The 25,749-nt window shown below is 40.1% G+C and overlaps 2 protein-coding genes and 1 pseudogene across 2 annotated transcripts; 1 reads left to right on the top strand and 2 right to left on the bottom strand.

Moving 5' to 3' along the window:
- The first annotated feature begins 1,044 nt into the window (after positions 1–1,044).
- Positions 1,045–7,018, top strand: LOC103941185 (UDP-N-acetylglucosamine--dolichyl-phosphate N-acetylglucosaminephosphotransferase). Its single transcript, XM_009351381.3, has 11 exons — positions 1,045–1,474; positions 1,976–2,063; positions 3,064–3,155; positions 3,269–3,387; positions 4,228–4,343; positions 4,416–4,543; positions 4,639–4,725; positions 5,428–5,488; positions 5,654–5,694; positions 5,790–5,910; positions 6,647–7,018. Exons 1-11 carry the CDS (start codon positions 1,116–1,118, stop codon positions 6,704–6,706), a joined length of 1,272 nt encoding a protein of 423 aa, XP_009349656.2. The 5' UTR covers positions 1,045–1,115; the 3' UTR covers positions 6,707–7,018.
- Positions 7,019–17,399: 10,381 nt separating this feature from the next.
- On the bottom strand, positions 17,400–20,768 carry LOC103941191 (annotated as a pseudogene).
- Positions 20,769–20,905: 137 nt separating this feature from the next.
- LOC103941184 lies at positions 20,906–24,595 on the bottom strand. Its single transcript, XM_009351380.3, has 3 exons — positions 24,373–24,595; positions 24,013–24,154; positions 20,906–22,164 (listed from the first exon to the last, which is right to left on the bottom strand). Exons 2-3 carry the CDS (start codon positions 24,098–24,100, stop codon positions 21,308–21,310), a joined length of 945 nt encoding a protein of 314 aa, XP_009349655.2. The 5' UTR covers positions 24,101–24,154; positions 24,373–24,595; the 3' UTR covers positions 20,906–21,307.
- Between the last annotated feature and the right edge of the window lie 1,154 nt (positions 24,596–25,749).

Genomic DNA, 25,749 nt, shown 5'->3' with positions numbered 1-25,749 from the left:
TGGAGTGCCAATAACAATTTTCTGATATTATCGTATAAGAGTTGTAATCCTATTGGGGTAAGGAATTTACCTTCCCTATATAAATAGAAGCACAATGGGGTGAGTTAACTCACACCTCATAATCACACATCTCTTTCTTGACGATGCACCCTTTCTCTCTTTGTTTTTTATATTGTTTAGTTAAATCGGCCTAAAATAGTACATTAATTATTATGATTTTTTATTTATTTTGAACTACTAAAACCAATGTTCACGAGGGTTCAGAGGGGTAAAAATCCAAACGACAATGCACTATCGTTGAAATGTAGAGAATGCAATCGCAAGTGTTTAAATATTTTTTTAACATTTTTCACACTTGTCAAATTAAATATTGTAAATATTTTATTGTATTCTAGTATTTTGTAAGAAGAATCAAATTACCTTAAAAAAATTCATAATAAGCGGCCAAAGTTGACCACCCTTGATCGTTGATCGCTGTTGAGTGTTATTTTTTGAATAAATGATATTATCTACATTAATAAGGTGGGAGAGTGAACAAAGTCTTACAATGAGTTAGTAATAATGTGGTTCAAATTTGTCTTTGGCGAGAATCAAACCTAAGACCTCTTAGTCTCACTTACAAGTGAAGAAGAATATTACTAGACTATAGTACTAAGTGACAAAAAGAATGAAGAAAGTTGAGGTTCCACTGTAAAGTCAATTGACAATATAGGAAGTAATCCTATGACTATTGTAGTAAAGTTTTTCTAGCAATTAAAAGTTACTAAAATAAACTTCTTCTTAACGAGTGAAAATTACCCTTGAGACTTGATTAGTTAACATGTTAACTCGAAAACCGTTATTCTCGTACCGTTTCGTGTTAGGTTAACGAACCCAAACCATGTGGTTTAAAATTACATTTAACCCAAAATAAAACATCATCAAAATGATGACGTGGATGAGAATGGAAGGAGTCTAGTAAGAATGATGAGTTGGCAGCGCACTACTGGTGCAATGACGGCGTGAAGAAACGTAACTGGACAGTCATGAGTCATTATTTTGACGGGTCTAAACGCAGACTTTCAATAAAAGACTGCAAAGAAATTATTCAGATCATCGGGGGGAGAGAGAGAGCCATGGCCGCTCGAAAGCGAGCTTCAACAGAGTCGTCGGCACAACCCAAACCAAACGAGACCGCCGCACGGACCAAACCCCAGGAACCCACATTAGCAGAGCCGCCGATTGCACCACCAAAGTCAGGCCTAATTCTGAAGCTCGTGCTCTTCTTCTCAGTCCCATACTTTTACCTCCTCTTCTACCACTACAAGATCGAACAAGAGCTTCGCAAATCGATTCTCATCAATGCGGGTCTCAGCCTTGCCGGGTTCTTCGTCACCGTTAAGATGATCCCCGTCGCTTCCAGATACGTTCTCCGGCGCAACCTCTTTGGCTACGATATTAACAAGAAGGGTACCCCTCAGGGTACTGTCAAAGTGTGAGTATTTTTTTCCATTTTTTTGCTATATTATTCATTTGTTGAAATTATGAAGTGGGTAGTTGAAATTATGAGGTGGGTATGTACTAGAATTAGTTTTTAGTTGAATTCATGAACTGGGTATATGTTTGTTACCTTAAGCATTTCGCCAGGGCAGTGAATCCGGCATGTTGCATTCTAAATATCCATCTCAAATGTTTTGTGTTTTCGAATCTTTGGAGCTCATTGCTTAGACTGTTGGTTATGAAGGCTTTAATTAAATATGAAAGTCCAAATATTTGACAATTGAGTGCACAGTGATTGCTATCATAGTTTTGTATTTGGTTTTTCCCTTTTGATTCGCGATTAATTGACATAAGGTTGGTTCCGGAAATATGAATTGTGTATTGGAGAAGATCCTTTTTTACTTTCCAAATACATTGTCATGTATATTGATCTGATGCCTCATACTCTGGACGTATTTTCATTTTGATAATTATGGTTCCATTATGTATTTTCCAGGCCTGAGTCACTGGGTATTGTTGTTGGAATTGTCTTCTTGGTCTTGGGAATCTTGTTTCAGTATTTTAACTTCACTGCAGATTCAAATGTAAGGGTGCTATCTTTCATTGAACTCAGGAACATACATTTCATTTCAGCTTATTACTTCTGCCACTGCTTGTAGCTCGAAGATGAAACTTATAGATCTTGGTGACATGAGACATTTTATTTTCGTTTGTTCTGTATCTTTGTCTACTTGTTTAATGTAGTTATTTGCATAATTAGGGTTGTGAGTGAAGGAACTATTGCTTCTTAGGAACCCAATGGGCAGGGAGAGAAATATGAGTGCATACTAAGACCATCGTCATTCTATATGCTTGCCGGAATAGGCCTGCCTTTGGTAAATGGTGGTGTTATGGTGCAATCGAAGTAGGCTTAGTATTGTAGAGATTGTCATTAGTTTGGTGATGTAAAAGTGTTCTAGAGGGAATGTCCTGGGCTCAACTAGAGGCCTAGGAAGAATTTATAAATATGGCAGTTCTGGTAGATAGCATCTCAGAATAATTAACGTTAAGAGTTTTTCTTAGTTATCTGATTTTTTTTTTTAATTAGAAAGAAGAGTAAAAGAGAAAGAAAAAGGATATTAATGTGACAAATTTGGAAGTTAGCTTGATTAAACCCTAAATACATGGGGTTTTAAATTTGGTCCTTGGCCATTGCCTTATGGCCTTAGGAAGAGCTGGAGCAAAATGACTCAGAACAGCTGACAACCCCATCTGAACACCATACAAGTGCTGAAACTTCCTCTAGCCTCTGGGTTGTTGCCGCAGCCACATAGTAAGGCAATGGGTTGGAGTGGAAAATCTTTGAAATCCAGAAGCTTGTGAGGCTTAAGCCTCTAACTCTTTCAGACAAAGGCACAACAAAGCATACAATTCACCAAAAAGCAATACACCTTTAGGAGGCAGCTTTTGAAACACTGGGAGAGAGAGGTCTTTATTCTGTGACATCAGCTTTGAAGGCTTCTTGTATTTTACTTTGTGTTTGCAAATTGTGACTGTATGTTTTGGTGATGGACGACTAAATTGTTAAATATGTGAATCATGCAGTGGCTTGTCGAATACAATGCAGCATTAGCATCCATATGCTTTATGGTATTGCTTGGATTTGTAGATGATGTTCTTGATGTACCTTGGAGGGTGTGAGTATCCGGTCACTATTCTAGATTTTATACCACTTAATGCATTTTATACAGCTTTCCAGATTAATGCTATATTTTATTCCTGTGTGCTTTCTTGTAATTGTGAAGAACAGGAAATTAGTTCTGCCATCCGTTGCAGCTCTACCACTGCTGATGGCCTATGCTGGACATACAACTATTGTCATACCTAAGCCTCTTGTTCCGTATACTGGGCTTGAGGTTTTGGACCTAGGTATTCTCGCAATATAGTTACTAACTCCAATACAGTTACTTTCGCTATACACCCCCCGCCCTCCCTCTCTCCCCCTCTCCCTCGGTTACACACCCCCACTAAGGATGCTAGATTTGGTTCTTTAATTTTCCCTCATGTAAATGTAGTGAGATGCCATCAGTTTTGCAAAATGTAAATGATATAATTTGTTCAAAGTGTATATATTGCTGGGGGAATATGTATATCTCTAAATATTGAGCATGTAAAAGTGTGCCCTAGGAGGTAACCACGTACTTAGCAATTCTGAATTCCAAGGAATCACACCAATTATTAGCATTTGCACTTATGGATGACAAGGAACAGAGTTCATGTCATTGGTCCAAGTGATACTCATCACATGCCCTTAGTACATTTTGTAATTTTAATTTCTCTGCTTATATAGCCAACTTGTCTTGGAAATGATTTACTATATAAAAGACTTGGCGTTTTTCTATTTATCTAATCTGACTCTATATAATTTTTTTTTTTAAAATGTAATGGAAGTTATGTAATTTATTTTATCTTAACAATCATAATTATCATTCACTGGCATGAATATTGACTATAAATTAGCATCAAACCGAGTCACTAGGATGCAACTGGCAAACAGAGGCATAGGGAAACTTTCATATTTCTGTTTTGTGTTTGAAATTTGTATATCACAATACAAATTTGAGAAAACAATAGACAAAATTATCATAGAACAAGGTAGCAATTGAAATTATCTATTTATATGCAGTCATATCCAAAAAATTTACCACGCTCGTATATTAACAAATGGATTCTTATCCTTTCATAAATATGTTCCTCTTTGATGTGAAGGATGGATTTATAAACTATACATGGGACTTTTGGCGGTTTTCTGCACAAACTCCATAAATATTCATGCTGGCTTGAATGGTCTTGAAGTTGGGCAGACGGTTGTTATTGCAGCTGCTGTAAGTATACAGACTTATGAAACAGTTGCAGTTCAACTCTATTTTGAAAATGACACATGTGACTGATCGCAGGTTTTAATACATAATATCATGCAAATCGGGGCATCTGCAGATTCGGAGTATAAGATGGCACATGCATTCTCTATATATCTTATCCAACCCTTATTAGCCACCTCTTTGGGATTGCTCTCTTACAACTGGTGACACTGCTTGTTGAATTTATTTACTGAGTTGCCTATGCTTATGGCTTTCTTCTTGCATCAGACATTAACATTTTCCTTTATCTTTAATATAGGTATCCTTCTTCAGCTTTTGTTGGAGATACTTACACATATTTTGCTGGGATGACAATGGCTGTAGCTGGGATTTTAGGCCATTTTAGGTTAGTTCTCCATTATCTTTAAATTTCACAATTGAATTATCAATACAAATGATATGTGGACCTAATTGCTTAATTTTATTGTGGCTTGCCTTACCATGGGAAGTCCTTAATTTTCTAACTGGAACTCACAATCATACATCACTAAAAGAACTAGGGTAAATTCCTTCTTTTTTTTATCCTTCAAATCTGTGGCATAGCTGGAAGGTCAAAATTCAGCTCTCTTGTTTCAATTAATAATTCTCATTTTTATTTTTATTTTTATGCAAATATGGTTGTTTCTGCTTTTGCTTAACCTTTAAAATCTCATATCAGACAGGTCAGTTTTCCTCTGATGTTTACTCGTAACACTAAGCTGTTTTTTGACTGAGAAATACAGTAAGATGTTTTTTGATCAAAAAAACAGTAAGATGTTTAAGAACTAAACCTTAAGCTGTAGTACTTAGATGCAATTTATCAGAAAATAATGTGGATCTTACCATGACCACCTTTTAGCTAAACAGAAAAAGTATTAAGTACTAGCATTGAATGAGGGCTCAAATTATAATTCTCATGAGCTGACCCCACAGAGTGTAGTACAAATTAACAATATACACCTTATGCAACGAGGCTGTTTCTTTCCTCATACGTACTTTTTGTCCACTACTATCTAGCATACTCATACAGTCGCCTGATGGTAAACTCTTCTTTCTAATTTTGTTTCAGCGAAACACTCCTGATTTTCTTTGCACCTCAAGTATTGAACTTTCTCTTGTCAGTGCCCCAGGTTTGGCTCATCTCTCTCTTTCCCTCACTCTCTCTCTCTCTCTCTCTCTCTCTCACACACACACACACACACACACACACACACACACACACACACACAGAGTCACCCACGTGTCATCTGAAATTCATGACATGTAAAGCATCTTATACTGTTTTGTTTTTTCAGCTTGCTGGAATTGTTCCATGTCCTCGGCATCGTCTGCCTAGGTAAGTTTGTATAAATTTTAACAGACGGTTTGGAAATCGCTGGAAGCATCTTATGGGAATGATTGTTAAATATCTCATGTGTCTTTTTACTTCAGGTTTGATCCTGAAACTGGACTGCTGACTGGGACAAAGGATGGGACGGTTGTAAACCTTTTTCTAAGACGATTTGGCAGGATGACAGAGAAGTCACTTTGCGTCTCTCTTCTAGTTTTCCAGGTGATTATTCATGTTACTTTTGCCTATAACTGCATTTTTAGGCAAATTAAGGAAAGATCCAGCTGAACTACTTTTAATCCTTCCAGTGCATATGAGTGTTTCCCATTTTTGGGAACAAAGTGATTCTGTTGGCATGAATCATGATTATGTCGTGTCAGTGCGTCCCCTTACAAGTTGATCCAGCTGAACTACCCATATAAGTTTACAACATACCCAACTAAACATTGTAATATACCATGAATATGTTTCTCAGATTTATTTGGAGAATCAGGTACTAAGAAGCCCACACAGTGGCTTAAGTCTTGGTAGATTGCTTTAAACAAAATGCATTCATCTCTTAAAAACGGGGTTTTGGTGGCTTTTGGCTCCAGGTGGAACCTTATGGACGGTTAGCCTGGTGTCAGAAGATAATGCATATTCTTTGTAGTATTGGTGTCAGAAGATAATGCATATCCTTTGTAGTATTGTTGGGTTAGAGTTCAGTTTTAATCTGTTCTCTGGGCTTCAGTTTTGGAGGAATTTCATTTGGGCGAAAGGTGGCTACTTTCTAGTTGGTCTTAGGTCCTTTACGAGCTCCGTTGAGTTGGTTGTTTTCTCCATGCTTTTGTCGTGTTTTGTTGGCTGGGGTGGTCTTGATCACCAATTTTGTTTCTTCTCTTTGGGTTCACATGCATACTTGCTTTTTTAACAGCGTTATTTGTAAGTTTCTCATTTGTTGAACGCCTTCATGCAACAGGCTATGGCATGCTGCTTCTGTTTCCTGCTGAGGTATTTTCTTGCTGGCTGGTACAAATGAGGTGGAAAAGATGAAAGTAACTTCGAGCTAATCATATTAACACGCGCATTTGATTACCGGGGGTGGAAGCATGTTGTACCGTATCATGTCCTGCAGGCGGGTTGATGGCAGGGATGCTAGAGAGAACATCTTTTGATTAAAATACAAATGACTAGTTTGAAGTTTTGACATCCTTAAGATGGTTGATTCCAACTTATATTTGTTTATAGTATCTTAAACAAAGAGGAGTGTTAAATTTAGACATACAAAATTTGTATTTTTGGCACTTGAAGTTCAGGATGAGAAAATCAAACTTCACTCGAAGTTTATTCGGAAAAAGATTATCGGTGATGCGGGTCGCATGCACTGTTTGCCTGCAGCTTGTAGTGATTGTTTAACGAAAGGAAAGCTTTACATCCATGTCCAAAACTAGCCTAGTGCCGATAAAAAATTCACGAAAAACACAGGAAACCATAAGACACGCCAATGTTTTATGAGTTCAGCTAAAACAGAAGGAATTAATCTGTAAGCCTGTAATAGGGAGACATCAAGGAAACAATAGGCATACCGAACAATCAAGCCTTCAACGTTACATAACAATCGAGTAATCGAAGGCAATGTACAAGAACAGGGAGGATTTTGACTCGAACAAATCCCTCTTTCAAATGGGTTCCTGCACAATTAAAAATAATGTTGAACACCAATATCTGCCAGTTAGCCAGGGTTCTGTCTCAAGACAGTAGAAGAAGCATTGTACAGAAGTTTTAGCTTGGACGAAACTCTCACTATAATCCATGTATCCCCAAGTAACCCGCCAACCCTTTTTCTTTCGAAAGTCTATCTAGAACTGAGCAGGTCCTAATCCACATCCATTGCCTGATCTTTGTAATTTGTACTGGAATCCACATCCATTGCCTGATCCTTCTAACTTGTACTGTAATCCACATCCATTGCCTGAATTTTCTCATTGCTACTGCTGGACCACAGTTTCATAGTTCGGTCAAGTGATACAGTAGCAATTTGATGCCCGTCTGCTATCAACAACATTAGTTCGGAAATTAATCCAGAAACTAGCTTTCCAGCACAACAATTAGATAACTAGTCAACCCAAAACGTACCCGAGTGGGTTAAAAAGGTACTCTTATTTAAGAAATTATTAAAAAGCAGAAGCAGGTCAATAAGAGCTTTTAGAAACAAGTTAATTCCAAACAAAACCCAAGAAGGTAAGAAAATCAAGAAGAAAAAAAAAAAAAAAAAAAAAAAGAACTGTGGGTGCAGTTACAGGGTCTACGAGACAAAATTCAAATGGCTAAGTGGCACAGAGATATTTGTAGACATCGAAATTTCGGTGAAACAAATGTTCACCAATGTATTAAAGTTTTGACGTGTCAGGGCATACATGGCATACGCCACGTGTCGTACAAATTGTACACATGGCATATGACTCAACAAAATAGGAAGAAATACCCTTGGATGATTAAACAAGTTTTTCTTCTCAATTTGGGCAATGACAAGGTAAGCACATTTCAATCCATTACGGATCAAAGCAAGTTTTTCTTATTTGGGCAATGACAAAGCAAGCACATTTCAAGTTTAAAATTGTATTAAGTGGGAAATTAGGCCATAAATAAGACCACTTCAATTTCAATATTGCATTAAGTGGAAAGTTAGGTCATTTGTTAGACCACTTCAATTTCAATATTGTATTAAGTGGGAAATTAGGCCATAAAGAAGAACACTTCAATTTCAATATTGCATTAAGTGGGAAAATTAGGTAATAGTGCTTGGGTGGGAAAATTTTGTGGTGGTGATTCACTATCAAAGCCTATAAATAGGCTTCTCCATCAAGAGGAAAAAACACCAATTCACAAATACATTTCTCTACACACCAAAACCTTGAAGCCTTAAAGTTCTAAAGCTCAAAATCCCGAAGGATCAAGAAAGCAATCTTCGTTCTTCGTCAAATCCTCCTTCAAGATCAAGCCCCAACGACCCTTGAAGAACTTCCACCAATTCAAGATCAAGCCCCAACGGTCCTTGAAGAACTTCCACCAACTCAAGATCAAGCTCCGACGGCCCTTGAAGAAAGTGTTTATTATTCATCATCCGTTCATCCTAAGATCAAGCCCCAACGGCCCTTTAGATCAACAACATCAACAAATCCACACATCCATTCTTCAAGATCAAGCCCAAAAGCTCTTGAAGAAAACCAACTGTTCATTCAAGATCAAGCCTCGACGGCCCTTGAAGAAAACCAACCGTTCTTCAATCTCCGTCAGATGTAGATTTGTTGATCCAAGGGCCGTCGAGGCTTGATCTTGGATGAACAGTTGTAAGTTTCTTCAAGGGCCTTCGTGACTTTGATCTTGAAGGTTGATGGAAGTTTCTTCAAGGGTCTTCGGGGCTTGATCTTGAATGTTGATGGATGAGCGGATCTTCAAGGGCTTGATCTTGAAGAATGGGTGTATGAGTTTGTTGAGATTGTTGATCCAAAGGACCGTTAGGGCTTGATCTTAGGATGAACGGATGATGAATGAATCTTCAAGGGGCCGTCGGGGCTTGATCTTGAAAGTTGATGGATGAGCGGATCTTCAAGAGCTTTTGGGCTTGATCTTGAAGAACAGTTGGATGTGTGGATTTGTTGATGTTGTTGATCCAAAGGGCCGTTGGAGCTTGATCTTAGGATGAACGGATGATGAATAATGAACACTTTCTTCAAGGGCCGTCGGGGCTTGATCTTGAGGTGGTGGAAGTTCTTCAAGGGCCGTTGGGGCTTGATCTTGAGGTGGTGGAAGTTCTTCAAGGACCGTTGGGGCTTGATCTTGAAGGAGGATTTGACGAAGAACAAAGAGTGCTTTCTTGATCCTTCGGGATTTTCTTAAGAGCTTTAGAACTTTAAGGATTCAAAGTTTTGGTGTGTAGATAAATGTATTTGTGAATTGGTGTTTTTTCCTCTTGATGGAGAAGCCTATTTATAAGCTTTGAGAGTAAATCACCACCACGATCTCTACCTCTCATCTCTGTCTCCGTTCAAGATATTCAAGCACACTCCATGGCTTCAAACAAAGAACAAGTCATGATCATCGGTACTACCTCCATTGAAAAACAGCTGGTTCAGATGAAGGAAACAATTGCAAGGCTAATAGAGACTGCAGATGAGAAAAACTTGCAAACTGCCAGACTCATCAACCGTCTGGAGGCGCAACATAGTGTCATAGTGAAACCAAGCTCTCTTCCAACTAAGAGGACCGAAGAAGGCTTCAACCCAAATGCCTACGAATTCATGTCAAAGGCTAGGCATGACTTTGCTTCCTCTTCAAATCTTGGAAAGAAGGTTTCAAACACCGTCAACGACAAAGATCGTGACCTCACCAAAACTCAAAAGAAGTTGAAGGAGCATGGTTACGGAGTTGACAACAATAAAGTCGGATTTGGCTTCACACCAAATGCACCCGTGAAGATTTCAAGCAGAGTGAAGAAAGCTAGCGCTCAACACATCAGCGTGAGCATTGAACAAGACCAAAAAGAGCCTAAACCTGCCCCTCGGACGTCGGTCTTCGATAGGATGAGCCATTCAAGCTCCAGAATTTCAGTGCTTAATCGCATTGGTAGTCAAGACCGAACCTCTGTCTTCAAGAGGCTTAAAGCGCCAACATCCCAAAGCTCTGCTTTTGAAAGGTTGTTAAAGCCTAAGAAACAAAGCAACACAGCTATCTCTCCTCTGCGACGATTAGCTTCGGAAAGATTTGAAGATAATGAGAAGCCTTTTGGAAAGAGGAAGACAACATCAAAGGAAGAAAAGTTCGATGGGTTAGCAGAAAAAGGCGACGTTCGAAGCTTGATTCCTTCAAGGATGAAGCGCCAAGCAATCCTAGAGATCGACACAAAAGGACCACTGAAGGTAAGGAGGCGCATCATCGTCCACACTGGCAAATCTTCATGCCAACAAACCCAAGAGGATGGCACTGAAGATGAAATCCCTAAGAAATATGTCACTTCTGTCTCTTTCGACTCAAAGTCTTCACCTCGACTATTGGGGGCATGCTCTAAGTCAAGTGAAATTGAAGGATGGACTCATGTCACTCCGAAGAAACTGCACGAGAAACATATGTCTTCTCCACAAGTGCACCAATCAGAAAGGAGGGAAAGCAGCTTTCGCCAACCTCCAAAGAAATGTGAAAATGTTGAAGATAAGAAAATTTCAACACAAAGATCGTTCATGCGGGATCTTTTCTTCCTCGAAGACTTATTCAATTTCTCGATCAAGGCTCCTTGCTATGAAGATTGTGAGGAATGCCTTTCGAAGATCGTTTCGAAGAAATTGGACAAGCAGCAACCATCTTGTCCACAAGTTTATCAGTCGAAAAGGGGGCAAAACAGCTCTTGTCAACCTCTAGAACAATGTGAAAGTGTTGGAGATAATGAAATTTCGACACAAAGATCGTCCATCCCCATCACAATGTGTGACCTCTTCCCAGAAGACTTCTTCAATTACTCGGTCAAGGCTTCTTCCTATGAAGATTGCGAGGAACGCCTCTCCCAGATCACTTGACAAATCCACAACAACAACCAAAGCTCCTCGTTCGCACGAGCCTAAAAGGTGAAAACCACGCTCCTTGCCTGCACGAGTTGAAACTGCAAACGGTAACAAACGCTCCTTGCCTGTACGAGCTGAAACTGCAAACGGCACCAAACGCTCATTGCCTGCATGAGCTGAAACTGCAAACGGCACCAAACGCTCCTTGCCAGCTGAAACTGCAAACGGCACCAAACGCTCCTTGCCTGCACGAGCTGAAACTGCAAACGGCACCAAACGCTCCTTGCCTGCAAGAGTTGAAACTGCAAATGGCACCAAACGCTCCTGGCCCGCAAGAGCATAAACTGTGTACGGCAAAATCATCAAAAAAAAAAAAAAAGAGGGCAACAGAATTATTGCAAAGAAGAAAATAAGGGAAAGAAGGTGCACGACACCACTTGCAAAAGTGAAAAAAAAAAAAAAAAAAAAAAAAGGAAATAACACATCTTGGGGATATATATGTTTTATCTGTATTTAGCACAATACATTGAATAAAATAAAGCATGTCCATTGATCTCCGAGAAATTACAAGTACGTACAAAAAAAAAAAAAAGATCGAGCTTTCACAAAGGTTGTTCACGTGAAACCCCACTACTTGGCAAAACTCCAGGAGCGGGATGCATTGAAGATGGATCATTCGAGGCCTCAATACTTGGTTGAACGCTAGATGACGAAGGAAAAAGGTGCCTCTGGAAGAAAGCCGCAAGCCTTTGACGGTCACTTTGAATTCGACCTTCAGATTCTTGCAGCTAATCAAGCTTCCTCTTCATGCTCGTCGAATAATTATTTGCAAGCACGTGCAAACTTCTATTCTCGCGCTTAAGCTGTTTGATCTCTTGTTTAAGATTTTCCACCTCCGCCATCAATGATTCAACTTGACGGGATCGAGCAAGCAGGCGTTGGCCCATGTTGGACACAGAGCCCGCACACTGAACACTGAGAGCTAGGGATTCTTGAACGGCCAACTTATCGGACCGTCCTTAAAGCAGCTTACTATCTCTAGGAGTGAGGAGGTTCCCAGCTACTATCGTAGCTGTTGTTGCATCCGCTGTTGTTGCATCCTTCATCACGGAGTCTTCACCTGTAAGAGGGCCATTAGAAGATAAGAAAGACGGGCACCATATATTACCCTGACGCGGCGCACCCGTATCACGGCTGAGACTCAAATCTAAGCAAATGTTAGATGGGTTAGCCATTTTCAAAGATGTTAAAAGAGAAGCGTTGGATGAAGTAAAAATCTCAAAAGGCCGTTAAAACAAAATACACCGGAGACGATTTTCACGAATGGGCAATCTCCAAAGTGTGCATGTTGAAGGTGATCGATACCTATATAAAAGGAGAGGCGACACAACCACCGATTCAAAAAAATTGAAGAGACACCACTCTTCAAATCTTAAAAGCCGGATTTTCCTGCGTAAAGTTCGTCAACACTCTTCAGACACAATCTCGGCTCTTCTGAAGAGTGTTGACGAACTTTATGCAGGAAAATCCGGCTTTTAAGATTTGAAGAGTGGTGTCTCTTCAATTTTTTTGAATCGGTGGTTGTGTCGCCTCTCCTTTTATAGAGGTATCGATCACCTCCAACATGCACACTTTGAAGATTGCCCATTCGTGAAAATCGTCTCCGGTGTATTTTGTTTTAACGGCCCTTTAAGATTTTTACTCCATCCAACCCTTCTCTTTTAACATCTTTGAAAATGGTTAACCCATCTAGCATTTGCTTAGATTTGAGTCTCAGCCGTGATACGGGTGCGTTGCGTCAGGGTAATATATGGTGCCCGTCTTTCTTATTTTCTAATGGCCCTCTTACAGGTGAAGACTCCGTGATGAAGGATGCAACAACAGCTACGATAGTAGCTAGGAACCTCCTCACTCCTAGAGATAGTAGGCTGCTTTCAGGACGGTCCGATGAGTTGGCCGTTCAAGAGTCCCTAGCTCTCAGTGTTCAGTGTGCGGGCTCTGTGTCTAACATGGGCCAACGCCTACTTGCTCGATCCCGTCAAGTTGAATCATTGATGGCGGAAGTGGAAAATCTTAAACAAAAGATCAAACAGCTTAAGCGCGAGAATAGAGGTTTGCACGTGCTTGCAAATAATTAATCGACGAGCATGAAGAGGAAACTTGATCAGCTGCAAGAATCTGAAGGTCGAATTCAAAGTGATCGTCAAAGGCTTGCGGCTTTCTTCCAGAGGCACCTTTTTCCTTCGTCATCTAGCGTTCAACCATGTATTGAGGCCTCGAATAATCCATCTTCGATGCATCCCGCTCCTGGAGTTTTGCCAAGTAGTGGGGTTTCACGTGAACAACCTTTGTGAAAGCTCCATCTTTTTTTTTTTTTTTGTACGCACTTGTAATTTCTCGGAGATCAATGGACATGCTTTATTTTATTCAGTGTATTGTGCTAAATACAGATAAAACATATATATCCCCAAGATGTGTTATTTCCTTTTTTTTTTTTTTTTCCACTTTTGCAAGTGGTGCCGTGCACCTTCTTTCCCTTATTTTCTTCTTTGCAATAATTCTGTTGCCCTCTTTTTTTTTTTTTTTTTTGGTGATTTTGATGATGATTTTGCCGTACACAGTTTATGCTCTTGCTGGCTAGGAGCGTTTGGTGCCATTTGCAGTTTCAACTCGTGCAGACAAGGAGCGTTTGGTGCCGTTTGCAGTTTCAGCTCGTGCAGGCAAGGAGCGTTTGGTGCCGTTTGCAGTTTCAACTTGTGCAGGCAATGAGCGTTTGGTGCCGTTTGCAGTTTCAGCTCATGCATGCAAGGAGCGTTTGATGCCGTTTGCAGTTTCAACTCGTGCAGGCAAGGAGCGTGGTTGTCACCTTTTAGGCTCGTGTGAACGAGGAGCTTTGGTTGTTGTTGTGGATTTGTCAAGTGATTTAGGAGAGGCGTTCCTCGCAATCTTCATAGGAAGGAGCCTTGACCGAGTAATTGAAGAAGTCTTCTGGGAAGAGGTCGCACATTGTGATGGAGATGGACGATCTTTGTGTCGAAATTTTATTATCTCCAACACTTTCACATTGTTCTAGAGGTTGACAAGAGCTGTTTTGCCCCCTTTTCGACTGATAAACTTGTGGACAAGATGGTTGCTGCTTGTCCAATTTCTTCGAAGCGATCTTTGAAAGGCATTCCTCACAATCTTCATAGCAAGGAGCCTTGATCGAGAAATTGAATAAGTCTTCGAGGAAAAAAAGATCCCGCATGAACGATTTTTGTATTGAAATTTTCTTATCTTCAACATTTTCACATTGCTTTGGAGGTTGGCGAAAGCTGCTTTCCCTCCTTTCTGATTGGTACACTTGTGGAGAAGACATATGTTTCTCGTGCAGTTTCTTCGGAGTGACATGAGTCCATCCTTCAATTTCACTTGACTTGGAGCATGCCCCCAACAGTCGAGGTGAAGACTTTGAGTCGAAAGAGCTAGAAGTGACATCTTTCTTAGGGATTTCATCTTCAGTGCCGTCCTCTTGGGTTTGTTGGCATGAAGATTTGCCCGTGTGGACAATGATGCGCCTCCTTACCTTCAGTGGTCCTTTTGTGTCGACCTCTAGGATTGCTTGGCGCTTCATCCTTGAAGGAATCAAGCTTCGAACGTCGCCTTTTTCTGCTAACCCATCAAACTTTTCTTCCTTTGGTGTTGTCTTCCTCTTTCCAAAAGGCTTCTCATTATCTTCAAATCTTTCCGAAGCTGATCGTCGCAGAGGAGAGATAGCTGTGTTGCTTTGTTTCTTAGGCTTTAACAACCTTTCAAAAACATAGCTTTGGGATGTTGGCGCGTTAAGCCTTTGAAGACAGAAGTTCGGTCTTGACTACCAATGCGATTAAGCACTGAAATTCTGGAGCTTGAATGGCTCATCCTATCGAAGACCGACGTCCGAGGGGCGGGTTTAGGCTCTTTGGTCTTGTTCAATGCTCACGCTGATGTGTTGAGCGCTAGCTTTCTTCACTTTGCTTGAAATCTTCACGGGTGCATTTGGTGTGAAGCCAAGTCCGGCTTTATTGTTGTCAACTCCGTAACCATGCTCCTTCAACTTCTTTTGAGTTTTGGTGAGGTCACGATTTTTGTCGTTGACGGTGTTTGAAACCTTCTTTCCAAGATTTGAAGAGGAAGCAAAGTTATGCCTAGCCTTTGACATGAATTCGTAGGCATTTGGGTTGAAGCCTTCTTCGGTCCTCTTAGTTGGAAGAGAGCTTGGTTTCACTATGACACCATGTTGCGCCTCCAGACGGTTGATGAGTCTGGCAGTTTGCAAGTTTTTCTCATCTGCAGTCTTTATCAGCCTTGCAATTGTTTCCTTCATCTGAATCAACTATTTTTCAATGGAGGTAGTGCCGATGGTCATGACTTGTTCTTTGTTTGAAGCCATGGGGTGTGCTTGAATATCTTGAACGGAGACAGAGATGAGAGGTAAAGATCGTGGTGGTGATTCACTCTCAAAGTCTATAAATAGGCTTCTCCATCAAGAGGAAAAAACACCAATTCACAAATACATTTCTCTATACACCAAAACCTTGAAGCCTTAAAGTTCTAAAGCTCTCAAGAAAATCCCGAAGGATCAAGAAAACACTCTTCGTTCTTCGTCAAATCCTCCTTCAAGATCAAGCCCCAACGGCCCTTGAAGAACTTCCTCCTTCAAGATCAAGCCCCAATGGCCCTTGAAGAACTTCCACCAACTCAAGATCAAGCCCCGACGGCCCTTGAAGAAAGTGTTTATTGTTCATCATCCGTTCATCCTAAGATCAAGCCCTAACGGCCCTTTAGATCAACAACATCAACAAATCCACACATCCATTCTTCAAGATCAAGCCCAAAAGCCCTTGAAGAAAACCAACTGTTCATTCAAGATCAAGCCTCGACAGCCCTTGAAGAAAACCAACCGTTCTTCAAGATCAAGCCCAAAAGCCCTTGAAGATCCGCTCATCCATCAACATTCAAGATCAAGCCCTAAAGGCTCTTGAAGAAACTTCCATCAACCTTCAAGATCAAAGTCACGAAGGCCCTTGAAGAAACTTACAACTGTTCATCCAAGATCAAGCCTCGACGGCCCTTGGATCAACAAATCTACATCTTACGGAGATAAAATCAGAGGATCAAATTTGAGAGATCATAACCCCAAAATCATTAAACAAAAAAATATTATTTTGTACACGTATTCTTGTCTCTTGTTTTCAGGAATTTTCCGTGTTCACAATATTCATATATCATAACGAACTACAGTGTTTAAGTATTTCCAAAAACAGTGTCACAGAGAGAAATAAAAATAGAGAACGGGAGGATAAAAGGGGTAAGGCGTTAAGTGGAGGAGCATTTGCAGGTTAATAAGTTGTCTTGAGCTGCAACAGACAAAAGTTTGTTTGCTTTCATAAGCTAGGATCACAAGGCAGTGCACATGTTCATATCCTAAACCCGTTAAATAAAAAATGTAATTTTAGACTCTGTAGATCAAACAGTGCCACTAGCTCAAGATACGATTGTTCTAAGGGCCCCTTAGAAACCCTTGAAACATTACACTTTAGAGAAAAACACTTCAAGCTCAATACTTGGGGTAAAAATACCCTGGGCTGACTTTGTAGCGGGTGAAGGGCAACAAAAGAATTTCACAACTAAGAATCAATTAAAGTATGAATAGTGGATAGATGAGGGTTATTTCTCCAAATGAGCTTTGAAGTGTTTTTGTGTAAATCTTGTAGTTGTCTGTGTGTGTGAGTCTTCTAATTTATTATTGTTCAAAATTTTTCTAATCTATATGACCATTGCCTCATTAGTTACAACATCATGCAATTAAAAACATTCTTTGAGAACAAATCATTCTGAACAATTATTTTAAATAAATATGATTACTTGTGAAGCTCTGACTAGAAATCCCACGTATGACCCCAGAAAAACAATGCAAAATATGATGCAATACCTCCTAAGGTAACAGCTTTAATGAGTAGCTGGTAGGGTTGCACTAACAATTGTTGAGGTTTTGGAGTTTCGAGTACTGACTTAAAATTATCCGGGGTGAGACTTTACTGTTTGAAATTCTAAACTAAGTGCAAACTGACCACAGCAAACCTTCAAGGACTCAACATAATTAACTACAACTTATCACTTTATTTTGACAGGGGTCTCTACAGTTAGTCCATAAAAATGAGCTAACTTGGTGATATCAAAACACGATGACAAGGTTGGATTGCAGTTGTACACAGATGAACGTCTGAACTAACTATATAAGGGAGGAATAAGTATGATCTAGTCCTTGGGCCTAGGAAGCCTTTGGGATACCCTTGACTAAGTCAAAAAACAGAAAAGTATGATCTAGTATGGTGCAAAGTTGGGGAGGGGTGAAAAATGTAAGAGTGCCTCTATGAAACATATGCATACAGTACATATTGAAAGGTGTACACGATAACACATATCAAAAGGTGAGATAGATATGTTCACAGCTCTGCCTGCCCCACTTCGTTCCACCCATCAATTTCTTATTACACAAAAATCCACTCATTCTAATTACGGATTAGTAGACTTATGCCATGATACAGTCATACACCCAAAAAATCCATCCACACAAAAATTCACTCATTCTAATTACGGATTAGTAGACTTATGCCATGATACAGTCATACACCCAAAAAATCCATCCATACTTTTTATGAATAAAGTCCATGCATACCTTAGGTTGGTGAAACAAGAAATAATAATGAAAAAAATTTGCATAACTTGGACGAGGAAACTTAACTCCTGAAATATCCAAAGACGCAACTTTTTCTTCATGTCCAGAGAGCATTTTGACAGGCTTAAAATCCCGGGCCGACCATATCTGGCAAAGATGAAATATTTCATAGTCAAGACATGAAACCAACAAAATAGTGATAACAATTAATAACTACAACTCGTATCAATTCAGAAATCCAGGTTCTCAAAAGAAGTATACCTTTGCTGTCAAATCATATGAAGCAGTTACAAGGAAATATCCCTCTTGAGGCTCAAACTTGACCTGTGATATGAGACTGGAATGTGCTGGAATGGTGTACATGGATTTCTTTTTCGTAAATCCCGTATCCTGCAAGTATTGTCTTCGCCCCCAGTGGCTAAATAATAGCCATTTCCTGAGAAACTGAGTGCAAGAACCTGAAAGATAGCCAAATACATGAATGAATCGTGAACAATAAAAAACTATAACTAATAGCCCTTAGATAACACTAGAGAAAAATTAGTGTCTCACTATCTTGACATGGCCTTCCAAGGCAAGAATACTTCTACCATTACGGAGGTCCCAAACATGAGTAAGTGCATCCAGTCCAGAGGATCCCACCAATGATCCATCAGGATGGAAGTCTATCCCATAGACACTCCTACTGTGACCCTCTTGAAGAAGCAACTCTTCACCAGTTTCTACATCCCATAACCTCCATGTCTGGTCAAAGCTAGTTGTACCCAAGTACTTCCTGATGGATGGAAGGCAATTCGTGCCAGATGGTCCAAATGGCCCTTATATGTCACCAGCTGAGTTCCTTCGGTGTTCCACAACCTTGCTGTCCGGTCAGCAGAGGCAGTTGCTAAGAGGTTATGGACAGGAGAAAACTGAACATCAGTCAGTCGCTCCGTGTGTCCCTTTAAAGTGGCAACCTTCTTTGTATCAGGCATGCTTCACAACTTGGCAACTCCACTTATAGCACTGACAAAAGCAAAACAACAAGAAAAATCAATTCAACCTCTTGTACATGCAATAGTAGTCTCGCAAAATCAACCTCTTGTACATGTAATAGTAGTCTCGCAAAATCTATCACCCTAACAAAACAAACAAATCATGGCCACCCTCCTATGAGAACCGAGTTAGCAATGGCATTTTGATACAAAAAGGATGACACTTTCTTCACTGATACTGACAAGTTTATCTCTCAACCCAAGATGGCTATAGTCATCGAAAATCAAATAGCAGGAAATAAACCACGAACTGTTTAACTTAGCAATCAATTAAATTTGCAATTTAGACACCATAAAAGAGAGGCAAGGAGATACATACACCAAGTGGCAAGCAGTTGGCTATCGTGTGAGAAAGAACAACCTGAAAGTGGCCTATCATCCCCAATCTCACTGCAATCAAGTTCCAAGCTTTTTGCCTCCTCCAAAACCAAGTCCAACTCTGCATCCATATCCTCATCTGGGTCATCCTTCTTCCTTCGAGCTCGTTCGAGCCGCGAGGCTGCCCTCCTAATGGAGTACTTGGCAATGTCAATCCTAGCATTCAACAAAGCTTTGGACCCTTCAGTGTAAAAAGGGTACTGAACAATTTGATCATCACCATCCTCCAATGCAGCAGAAGAAGCCGCAGCCTCCTCCTCATGAACTTTCAACAACCTCTCCAACTCCCCTTGGGAATCAAGCCTCGCCATGATCATCCTCAACCTGTCTCGCCTTTGCATCTCTCTCTCCCCAAAGAGAGTAATGGGTTCGCCGAGCCGCCGAAGCCGAGCCCTCACGGCTCGTTGGTGGGAACAGCAAGAGCAGAAGCATGGCGCTTCATTAGTAGCTCCTGCAATGCTTTCTCCTGCCGCTCTCTCACCACCCTGCTCTCTACCGATGTGTCGTACTCCCCACCCGAGACGACGCCGGTAGGGTCGTGGAGGCTGCTCCGAGTTGGAATCATCCGAGTAGCTTGTGCTCGTCCTCGCTTCCCCATTTTGTGGTGGCGGTCTGAGTACAGGAGCGAGGAGTGGATCAAGTGGGGGTGCTGCAACAGATGCGTCCACGACAGTTGATAGAGATTTCTCCTCCTCCGTAGTAATCTGAATACCTCACAAGGAATTACTTTCTCTTTCTCCTTTTTTCTCAGTGAGACGTATAAACGAACATTTGGTGTGCAATATGACAAGGAGAACTCCCATTGTCTGCCTTTTTCTTCTATAAAAATAAAAATAATAATCTCTTCTCAGTATATAAAGCCATGGTCTACATTAATTTAGTCATTTGACACCTAATACTCCTATATTCACTCGTACGTGAAAGACGTTCGATTATTGTTAAAAATAAATTTGAAGTATATTATTGTTAATCTCATTTCTTCCCTTATCTTTTTTTAAAGTTGATACTATCGTCTGTTAAAAAAAATTATTCTTGATTATTTCTGCTTTACTAATATAATTTTGGCCGGGAAGTTTTGATAATATCGAGTGTTATTCCTACTTTGGCATTTCGCAACAGCAGCACGAACTGAGGGCAAAATAGTAAAACCAATACGGAAAAGAAGTTAGGGGAAAAAAAAAGCCTTCTCTGTCTCCATCAGTCAATTTTCCCAAACAAAAGTCTCCCTTTGTTTTTGTGCATGTGTTAATTTTACTTTTTTTTTTTTTTTTTTTCTGCAGAATCTTGAGATGATCAAGGGCGCAGACACCACCAAAGGGGCTCATCCCCTCCATCAATCAACCAAACAATTTTAACCGTACCAACTTTATTTTCCCAGCATGTGCTACCCTCGTCCAATAATATTATGACATATATAAACACACATAGCATGATATTATTAGATTGGAAATCCATAGTGGACCACACGGCATGACAATATTGGTCTCACGAGGATAGTGAACCCGATCCACATAAGTCATTATTCCGCTCTCTGAACAGTGAACACTAACCAACAAAAGAAATCAAGAAAATATAAGCCAAAAACAGACTGCCTCTGCACTTTGATATTCTGATTTCATTTTACACTTGCAGTGACAATCAACAAACATATATCGCCTTAGATATACAGGCACTCTCCCAACCAGTTTTCAGAGGCTGGGCTGGCCTGCCACAATATCTCAGGCGACCTTTTTATTCCATGTATACATTGCACAAATGCTACACATACAAACTGAATTAATAAAATTGGTACGACCTCGCCGATTTCACTTCACATTTATACTACCCCACTGTTATATACTCTGCCCTAAACAGCCAAAGACGACGAAAAACATAAACTACAATACACATCACTTACCCGAGACACACGCAAAACTGGTTTCCCCACCCATTCGAGTCTCGAGATTTGGTTTAAACTTCAGAGTTTTACTGCCTCACGCCAGGTTCTCGTAACCAACATGAACTCTGGTGTTCCTTCTCCCACCGTTGCCCCACCCTTTGTTCCTCCACCCTCCGCGTTTATGGTGGTAGTCACCTTGATATCCAGAGGTGTTATGCTTTGAGTTGTACCAACTACCACCATCTTTCTTCCTGCCATTTCCATCTGAATTTCCCCATGAAGCTCCACCAGCTCTTCCGTTCCAACTGTCGTCCCATCCTCCTCCAGCTGCTTTGCTCTGAGTCTGGGCAGAATCAGGTCCCCACGGATTTTCTTTATTATCCGCATTCCATCCACAATCCCAGTTTGCAGGATTTTCTTTCTTTTTGAAGCCTTCCTCGGCATCACCCCATCCACAATCCCAGTTTGCAGGATTTTCTTTATTTTTGAAGTCCTCCTCAGCATTGTCCCATCCACAGCCCCAGTTTGCAAGATTCTCTTTAGTTTTGAAGTCCTCTTCAGCATCGCCCCATCCGGTGCACGCAAATGACTGATCTAAAAGGAGAGGATTAACAAGAGTGACACCCTTATCTTGGTTCTCATCATCGTTGGGTTCAGGTTCCCTTTCCAGGTCCAAAATCAGTTCAGGATCAATGCTTGAATTCCAATCTATGTCATCAATATAAATGTCAGGATCTGGCAATGATATGTTACAAGGCACGCCGTTAATTGCTGCCCAAAAGCGGTATTTCTCATTGTTGAATGTCTCCAAATTAGCAGAATCATTCCATTGAATGATGCTTTCATAGAGATACATATACTTGTTTGTTTCTACGACCTTCCGCCATGGAACTGAGCCAACAATCAAACAGAATTGCTTTTCCCAGTAAGGCACACCTAATTGCCAACTATCTGCGAAGCAAACAGAAGAGAACTGTCAATTCAATCATCATGAACATACAAATATACTACATTTGGATAACAGTTAAAAAATCTAGACAAACAAGAACTTCCTGAAAGGGGAAAAAGATGCAATAAATCATCACAGATGGAACAATGATGCAACTTAGAAGAAGATACAATGCCGGATCATCGAGATGGAAATATGATACAACCTTGAAAAGTGGTGCAACAAGTAGATTTAGAAAGAAAAAAAAAACCCAACACCAATAATGACAGGTTTCTGGTTGTTCCCGATTTTGATAGCAGTTTCACAATTTGTCGTTTTTCAATTTACAATATATCAATCTCACGTTAACTTTAACAGCTAAACTAACCGAATCAGCAGAACCAATTTCCAAACCCTAGTGTCGTTATTCTCATTAAAGCCGGGAATACCTCAAATTTAAAACTTTACTCTCAGGTGTTAACGGCTACACTAACCAAATTAGTGAGAACCACATGCCACACCCTAGTGTCGTTATTCTCATTAAAGCCGGGAATACCTCCAATTTAAAACTATTACTCTCAAGTTGACCTTAACGGCTACACTAACCAAGTCAGCGAGAACCGCCTTCCACACCCTAGTGTCATTATTCTCATTAAAACCGTGAATACCTCCAATTTAAACCTTTCATGCTCACATTACCCTTGACTGAATCAGCAAGAACCACTTTCCAAACCCTAGTGTCATTATTCTCGTTAAAGCCAGGAATAGCTCCAATTCAAAACTTTCATGCTAACCTTAACGGCTAAACTAACCAAATCAGCACAAACCACTTCCCAAACCCTAGTGTCGTTACTCTCATTAAGGCCGGGAGTACCTCCAATATAAAACTTTTGCAATTCAAATATAGAGGCTGCACTATCCCATGCACACATGCTAACTAAAACCAGTAACAAAACACAAACCTCACCAAAACCCCTAGCCCTTGGAATAAAATCTACTTAGAAAATTAACAACTAAACCATGACTCGAACACCTCTACATTTTCAGCATAAAACTTCTGCCATAAAAAGCCACAGCTTGCATCATTGTCAGAACAACATCTTACTCTAAACAAAACTAACCTCATAACAAAAACACGCGGTACAAAAAAATGTTAAGAGCCTCAGCAGGAAGTGTCTTTGTTCTGAAACTGTTAACAAACTTACACATGCTTTAACTGAGTGAAAAAAGGTTAGCCTAACGTTTGAGAAGGGGGATTACCTAAATCACAATTGCTCCTCATGTTTAGATTGGAAAATAAAATTTTCACAGTACAAGTAATCCAGCAGAAATTTTTCTTTGGTAAACTTTACGCCGTTCCGTAGATTTTAGAAGACATCCTGATTATGATTTGATTAAGACTTGTGAGTAATTTAAGGAGAAAACATATGGACACTGGTTTGGATAGTATAAATCTGGGGAGAAACAGAGGAAAGACATTAGTTTCTCTTTGGTCCCACTTTATTTTCAATTTACAGAGAAACATTAGATTTCCTTATTGTTTAATATTTAAAACCTCATTTTTTAAACCCAAACTTGGTTACAAACCTCACTTACAGATTATATCTCAATTACTTTCCTACTCAATTAAGATTTCCCCCATCAAAACCAGCAAATCATTACCTCATTCATCAATGGCCAAACAAAAAAGCACAAATATTATAAATAACAGACAGAGCCAATGATATGGAAATCAAAAGAGAACCCAATTTCCTAAACCAAAAACCCACCTCAAACATACAATCTTTCACAAGAATTACAGCCTACAGCTCATGCAACAGCTCAAAATTCCAAGAAAATTAAAAAAAAAAAATAGAAATTAGAAAACATGCCTTGGTGGTGCTGTGGCCTTCTGTTCTGCAGTTTAGTCCATGGATTGTGTGGAGGATGAGTGTCACCTTGTTTCCTTCTCCAACTCATTACTCAAAAACCACAGCAACCCAAGAATCCCAGAAATGAATACCACCACAGATTCTGTGAGTCCAATCAGAAAAACAAAACAATTAAAAAAATGATAAAACGAAGCAAAAATTACAAATTCTGAGGCTTTTCGATATGGAGGTCTGTGAATTTTTGGCCAGGCAGATCCGATGATAAGCAGAACAATCAAGAAAAAGGGTACATATATATATACACACCCATACAATATATCTGTGTGTGTGTGTATATATATTTAGTTATTTGCCAATTACCAAAAGAAAGAAACTCCGGAGGTTCAAGAAGTGTCGTTTCGACGCTTTTAGTTTCCTAAAAAAAGACCCTGGTTTTTGTGATTTGGTGTTTTTGATATTCTGCGGCCCTCGGTTTTGTATGAAATTACGAAATTGGATGTTTATATAGCGTGGGAGTTTTCCCTTTAGATGACGAAAGGAAAAGAGGGTCGGTGACTCGGTGGCCGTCGAAGAGGGTTTCGAAACCCCACGCGTACGTCTTGGTTTTCGATACTCAAACACGTTACCAGCTTTTTTGGATTCTTCTCTCTTCTTCCGTTACGAATATTATGTTCAGATTTTTATTTTTATTTTTTTCTTAAATGGAAGGGATAAATCCTTCCCTTAGTAAAGAAAAATACATACGTCGATTTTTCCACTCAATTTGTACAGAGTTGTCAATTTACTTATTGAATTTTAATTTTAATTCATTACTCACTTAATTTTTATAATTAGTCAATTTCTCCCTTAAATTTTAATTTTAACCGATTATCTCATAAACTTTTATAAATAACCAATTTTCTAACTGACGCTAAATTCCAAAAAATTTCATCCATTTTGATCATGCAAACAACTCATAACAGTTGTGTGGACAAAACAAATGGAAAATTGGACGGATGAAAATTGGATGAAAAATTTAAAACCTAATGCCAGGGGGAATTGGCTATTTATAAAATTTTATGGGGTAATTGGCTAAAGCCAAATTTCATGAGGGAAATTGGCTAATTCTAAAAGTTTAGAGGAGTTCAAAGGAAAATTGACAGCTCTATATAAGTGCAGGGGGTAAACTGACAAATATCTCTAAAGAAAAATGCCATTTAAATTTTAGTATGAGTGATATTAAGCTCATTCCAATGTCTTATTTGTCACATCCCAGCCCGGGCGGGACCACTTCCCGAGCCCGCTCCACCACCGTAGCACGATATTGTCCGCTTTGGGCTTACCATTCCCTCACGGTTTTGTTTTTGGGAACTCACGAGCAACTTCCCAGTGGGTCACCCATCATGGGATTGCTCTAGCCCCCTTCTCGCTTAACTTCGGAGTTCCTACGGAACCCGAAGCCAGTGAGCTCCCAAAAGGCCTCGTGCTAGGTAGGGATGAGAATATACATTTAAGGATCACCCCTGGGTGATGTGGGATGTCACAATCCACCCCCCTTAGGGGCTCGACGTCCTCGTCGGCACACATGCGGCCAGGGTTAGGCTCTGATACCAATGTCACATCCCGGCCCGGGTGGGACCACTTTCCGGGCCCGCTCCACCACCGTAGCACGATATTGTCCGCTTTGGGCTTACCATTCCCTCACGGTTTTGTTTTTGGGAACTCACGAGCAACTTCCCAGTGGGTCACCCATCATGG

Source organism: the organism of the source record quoted next, unplaced genomic scaffold (assembly GCF_019419815.1).
Source record: "Pyrus x bretschneideri cultivar Hongxiangsu unplaced genomic scaffold, Pyrus_bretschneideri_v1 Contig9, whole genome shotgun sequence".
NCBI lineage: Eukaryota > Viridiplantae > Streptophyta > Magnoliopsida > Rosales > Rosaceae > Pyrus > Pyrus x bretschneideri.
The sequence above is the reverse complement of the archived record's forward strand: the minus strand, read 5'-3'. Positions and strand labels throughout refer to the sequence as shown.

Excerpts from the sequence above, each read along its gene's own strand:
- LOC103941185 (XM_009351381.3), top strand. The coding sequence starts at position 1,116 with ATGGCCGCTCGAAAGCGAGCTTCAACAGAGTCGTCGGCACAACCCAAA. Across the intron at positions 1,475-1,975 it reads CCTCAGGGTACTGTCAAAGT|GCCTGAGTCACTGGGTATTG; the intron begins GTGAGTATTTTT and ends TGTATTTTCCAG. Across the intron at positions 3,388-4,227 it reads GCTTGAGGTTTTGGACCTAG|GATGGATTTATAAACTATAC; the intron begins GTATTCTCGCAA and ends TTTGATGTGAAG.
- LOC103941184 (XM_009351380.3), bottom strand. The coding sequence starts at position 24,100 with ATGAGTTGGAGAAGGAAACAAGGTGACACTCATCCTCCACACAATCCA. Across the intron at positions 22,165-24,012 it reads AAGGCCACAGCACCACCAAG|ATAGTTGGCAATTAGGTGTG; the intron begins GCATGTTTTCTA and ends TTTGCTTCGCAG.